Raw genomic sequence first — 6,138 nt, forward strand, 5'->3', positions numbered from 1 at the left:
AAGCTTTTTTTTTTTTTTGGTATCAGGGATTCAACCTAACCACTGAGCCACACACCCAGCCCTTTTGTATTTTATTTAGAGAAGGGTCTCTCTGAGTTGCTTAGGGCCTTGCTAAGTTGCAGAGGCTGGCTTTGAACTCCCATCCTCCTACCTCAGCCTCCTGAGCCACTGGGATTACAGGTTTGCACCATCACCCCCAGCTCAAAAGAATTCTTATATGACCAAGTAAAGGCAATTGATTTCACAACTGTATATCACATTAATTTTTTATTTACCTATTATAAGTTAATTTTAATAATTTCCGTGTTTAAGATGAGGACCACCTAATCCAAAACAACAAGGATTTCTAACAAAATATCAAGTTAGTGTGCCTTAACATAGAAAGAATCTGAATTTAATTTCTACCATAAAGAAAACAAAAGCCATATATTGCATTAAGAGAAAGAGCCCTATTATTTCGAAATAATTTTATTTAGAAATACTGTAATGACCACATGGCCCATCTCAGCCATTTTGCCTAATGATAGCCTCTTGAACCGTCCTCAGGAGGGTTGGCTCATGGTGCATCATTCGCTGAGGTGGGATCCTGGTGGAGGCTTCATTCCCAGGGACCAGTCAGCAGTGACACTACTAGGAAGCTCAGGCTTTGCCAGCCTGTACTCTGCCCAGGCCCATCAGCCACCCACAAGCTAGCCTTGTGCATCTTCTCTCCTCGTTAACACCCACCCACTCAACCCTCGTGCTGCCTAGTAACCAGCTATGCTGGCTTTGGAAACTCACACTCATCCAGTTTGTCAATAGTTGGAGCTATTGCCGTCTAAGGGCAGGAACTGAGACCAATGACTTTCCCCATCCACTTTGCCTGCCTGCCTGTCACTGAAAAGGAATAATTCTGTGCTAGGTAAAAGGTAGCTTGCCTGCAAGAGTGTGGAATGTGTTTGGTCAGGACTTGGCTGGGGAAGATGGGTTCTAAGGTAGTAATCTTTTAAGAACCAGCTGTTTGATCTGTAACCTATCATGAACTGTTACAATTAAGAATTGCTAGAGAATATCATGCTAAGTGAAATGAGCCAGTCCTACAAAACTGAGGGCTGAGTGTTTTCTCTGATATGCGGTTGCTAATTCACAATAAGGGTTGGGGCTAGAGAAGAATAGAGTTACTTTAGATTAGGAGTGATGGGAGGGGAGGGGTATGAGGGTAAGAAGGATAGTAGAATGAATCAGACATTATTACCCTATGTACACTATAACTATACAACAGGTGGGATTCTACGTCATGTACAACCAGAGGAATGAGAAATTATACTCCATCTATGTATGATGTATCAAAGTGCATTCTACTGTCATGTGCAACTAATTAGAACAAATAAAAAAATAATTGCTGGAAAAATGAAATACAGAACATATAAAATATAAGCCAATATTTTCATTAGAGTCAATATGCATAAAATTACTCTGTTGAATGTCTTTAATAGTTTCTTAATGCCTAATTCCGATGTCTATAACTCATGTCATCCTGGACTGGTTATGGTTTGTGGACTGGCCTCAGTCCAGATATGACTCTTTGAGTAGCACTATCCTAAAGAAATGAGAAATGGGCATCAAGTTGAGGTTATGAATAACTAGCAGGAAGCTCAAAGCCCTATTGAGAATAACTTCCCAGAGACGAGAGTGTCTTCAAGAGAGAAAGCAAGCCCACTTCATCTTACTGTCCTCAGAGCTTTGAAAAAGCTGTACTTATTCAATTAGATGGTTTTTCCTGACTATCTCCATCCAGGAACACTCCTTTTGATATTCCACATAGACAAGGACAAATGCCCATCCCAGGGAAATACAACTTACCATCAACAACTATGACCTTTTTCTTTAAAAACAGGGCACAGTGGGATTTGAAAATCAAATCAACAAATGTCTAGAACTGGCTGAATATCTCTACACCAAGATTAAAAACAGAGAAGAATTTCAGATGGTTTTCGATGGTGAGGTAAGTTGTTATGGACCAATGCACAGCACTTCCAGAAAACCACTGCAGGAATCTTCCAAAGCCATTATTCCCACATCACCATGAGCTGCTTCTGAATTTTCATTCGTATGCACTGTTCATTTAATTTCTCCACGTTCATGAACTTTTCTTCTGGTAGCACTGCACTGACTTTCCCCCCTTTACTTCATTTAAAATCCTGTCACTCTCAGCCAGCCTTTTGCATACTAGAGGTCTTTCCATAGAAGTCTGAATTTTTCATCATCCAGATGAAAATGTACTGGACCTCTATGATAAAGTGTTTCTCAATTCCAAGAAGCTTAGAATGGGATCTCTTAGGATGGGTATATGTTTACCCACCAAGACCAATTCTAAAATGAGATTCTGTTTTATTCTGTGTAGAATAAAGGATTCAGATAAAATTGTCTTTTCCCTGAGTTTATACCCTGACTTCACACAGTAAAGCATTTATCATACTAGTGTTTACTGAGCTCCTACCACATTCCAGACCCATGCCAGGGACTGGATTATACAGTATTGGCCAAAACACATACTCTGTTCCCTAATGGAGATCCCATTGAATAAAGAAAGATGAAATTGGAGCCAGTGCTACGAAGAGAAAATCCACTCGGAACCCAGAGTATACAACACCACCTACATTTCACTTTTGCCTGTTTATCAGGCAACCTCAACTATCAGGAAAACATCTGAGAGTCCCCAAATGAGCACAGAAAAAGCTCTGAGCAGTTAAAACCAATGGTCTAGTATTTGGGCATCTCACCCATGGGACCTTATTCTGATTCTTTGCATTATTTTAAACATTCTACTAGCAGATTGAAAACAACAAATGCAGTGTCTCAAGCCAGTCACTGGCAGATGTGGTGCTGGAAACAGCAACTAGGGAGGAAAGTGAAAGCATCAAAAACAAACTATTTAGTATCAATAAACTAAATTATTTTTCAAAGATCTTCTGTATGTGAGCCTCTCCAAATGGCAAGATGAATAGTAACCTTCTTTTTCAATTACCTTAATGTACTTAATATTAATATTTCAGTGTTTAAAAGTGGTAACTGGAGTTATCTAGAAAATTGATTGCAGGGAGAAGCTCTGCTAAGAGATAGAATTGGATAAACCAGGCTTTTTCTGACTCATATATGTAGAAGTAACAGGGTCTTGAGACAGACATTTAGTCCTCGTTTTTTGGACTGAGAAACTTCCATTGAGGGTGCATATGGGCTTGGGAACAGTTTTCTTTCATTTTCTCTTAATTATCTTTTCTTTGCTAAAATCTTTGCAGCCTGAGCACACAAACGTATGTTTCTGGTATATTCCACAAAGCCTCAGAGGTGTTCCAGATAGCCCCGAGCGACAGGAAAAATTGCACAGGGTATGGACCTATTTTTTGTCTCATCTAATTCTTTGCAGTTTCTCTGGTCAGGACATCCTCATTCTAATGTGCCTTTCTAATGAGAAAGAAATGAAAAATAAAGACTTGGGATGGGCTTCCAGTGATGGGTGTTGGTGAGCCATCTTGTTACATTGTTCTCAGGTCTAAATTGAGCCCTTGCTGCAGTTCAGATATAACAGGAAGCTCTAAAGAATGCATCCCACCTTAGGATGGCATTCTCCATTACAAGAACCCTATGCAGAGCAAGTGAATGATAGACATATTTCTAGGAACATTTGACATGAAACTATATCCATTATGATACCTTTTTACTAAGTCTAAGTCTACTCTAATGTTGATTCATTTCAACTGTTCATTTCTGTATTTATCTATTATCCAGAGCTGTTAGTAATATATTTATGTAATATTTTATTTATCCAACTATGGAGCAAATATGTGTTCAACCCAGTATCCTGAGCTCCTATGCAGAAGCCTTAATTTGTCTTTGTTTTTCTTTATTTTTATTTTTGTTGTTCCATGACTGACTTTCAAAATTTAGTCACCCCGTACTTTCTGAGGGATCTTATGACTGATGAGGCAGGCTTAAATAGTCATTAGATATTAGCCACAAAACACACCTGATATAAAATATTTCTTTGTGCTTATATCAGTGTAGACACAAATGGTGAAAAGCCAGTTGGTTTGAACTGTTAAGAAGAGAAGGTGTTAATATCGGGTTTGGGTTTTGTTTTGTTTTCCATTATAAGGTGGCTCCAAAGATCAAAGCCCTGATGATGGAGTCGGGCACAACCATGGTGGGCTACCAGCCTCAGGGGGACAAGGCCAACTTCTTCCGGATGGTCATCTCAAACCCAGGCGCCACCCAGTCAGACATCGACTTCCTCATTGAGGAGATAGAAAGACTGGGTCAGGATCTGTAATCGCCCTCGAAGAACATAAGCTGATGGGACTCCCTTTCCCCTCTGACACTCTAGAACAAACCTCTATAAGTTGCTGAAATACATAGGTCATTTCATTGAAGGAAAATATAATATCTTGAAGAATACTTGTTACAACTTTAAGCTTGTTAGAGTTAGCAGGAAATAATGTTCTTTTTTAAAAAAAGTTGCACATTAGGAACACAGTATATATGTACAGTTATATATACTTCTCTCTCTCTACATATATATGTATAGTGAGTGTGGCTTAGTACTAGCACACAGCATGTCTCCTGCCCCAAGGAGAATTAACTTCACTTTCAGCAGTTACTGAGGAGTTAAACACATTGCAAACCAGCTTGCCCAACAAAGGCAGGAAAGATGGTCTCCAAAATGCTGTGTCATAGGGGCCAAAGGGAATGTTGGTGATGGGAGTTGACCTCCCTGTCAGAGTTTCTCCGACCTGAAGAATGATGGATGAGAAAAAGCACTACTAGATGACAAGCATCACACCCTCCCCATTAGTGTCCTATTAGGGAAAAACAGTAGCAGTCATTGTTACAAGTGTACTATTGCTGCATTTTTAGAGATTGATTTGTGTAGATTGTGTATATTACCGTTGTCTGATCTTGGGTGGGGGGAACATATGTAATGATTCAATACTGTTTAACTGTACGTCAGTGAAATATTGCTTATTTATATTCAGAGATTTACCATGTTAAAGAGGCATCTTGTATTTTCTTTCCATTTGTAATGTATCTTATTTATATATTAATGAAGCAAGTTCTGAATACTGTTTATGGTATTTTCGTGCATTTGTGAGCCAAAGAGAAAAGACTGAAATTAGTGAGACGTGTATTTATATTAGAGTGCCCTTAAAATAATGATTTATGCATAAGTGTACTGTCTGTAAAAGAATTCTGATACTGTACATAGAGTCATATATATTGATATCCTATTACTTCAAAAACATCTGCTCTTCTCTTGCCTTCTGTCTGGCTGTATGTCTGGTGTTCTCAATGCTTTTCTAGTAATTGCTGGAAATAACTAGATCTCCTGTAATTTTGTAGTTGTTCATGACCAATCTCTGTGACTCGCTTAGCTGAAACCTAAGGCAATGTTTCTGAAGAACTTCTGAAGATCTCTGATAAACTACCAGTTTCACAACTGTTTTTGAAGAAACGAAATCTACACTGTGCGTTTTAGAGTATGCAAGAAGAACGTAAATAAATATATTCTCCATGGAGAATTTGAAAAATATTTCTTTCCACTTGTATTTCATATAAAGAAAGATTTTGAGTTATAATTTTACTTAGCCCATTCACTTTCCACTAGCTAAGTTTAGGTGATGCTCAGTGTCTTCATTAAGCTAAGATTCAACCTGTTGTCATAGATCCTGAGCCCCTCATCTATAAAAACAATCAATTATCTATATTGATTTTAGTTAAATAAAATTTGCTGTTCAAGCCTTAAGAAAAGTTGATCCCACTTCTCATTTTCCTATTTATAGCTTGGAGTTCCATTCATTCAACAAGTATTTTCTTTCTCTATATCAGGCACCGTTCTGGGCACTGAGGTTACAGTGTTGTGCATGGCAGACACACATTCTTTCTAGTGAGGACCATATATCATTTGGTGTCAGTGGTCTCTGAATGTGTGTAAGATCACAGACTCATACCTTCTTACTGCATTTTCTTGTATAATAGTCCTAATTCATTTCCTCAGGAAATGTATTTTGGAGTTGAATTATTAGAAAATAGAGCCAAATTTCTATGATATTCTATTAAGTTATAATAAATATTATCTTATTCATACAAATTCATATTCACTGC

General features: G+C 38.1%; 1 protein-coding gene across 1 annotated transcript in view; it reads left to right on the plus strand.

The window, feature by feature from the left end:
* GAD1 (glutamate decarboxylase 1) overlaps positions 1-5,566 on the plus strand; it is a 40,119-nt gene extending 34,553 nt beyond the window's left edge. The window contains exons 15-17 of the mRNA XM_081261284.1: positions 1,877-1,984; positions 3,279-3,368; positions 4,136-5,566. Of these exons, the coding sequence (XP_081117410.1) occupies positions 1,877-1,984; positions 3,279-3,368; positions 4,136-4,309 (372 nt within the window). The 3' untranslated portion in view covers positions 4,310-5,566. The remainder of the gene's footprint in view (positions 1-1,876; positions 1,985-3,278; positions 3,369-4,135) is intronic.
* Positions 5,567-6,138: the final 572 nt, after the last annotated feature.

Source organism: Spermophilus citellus (assembly GCF_964194105.1).
Source record: "Spermophilus citellus genome assembly, chromosome: 11".
Lineage (NCBI taxonomy): Eukaryota > Metazoa > Chordata > Mammalia > Rodentia > Sciuridae > Spermophilus > Spermophilus citellus.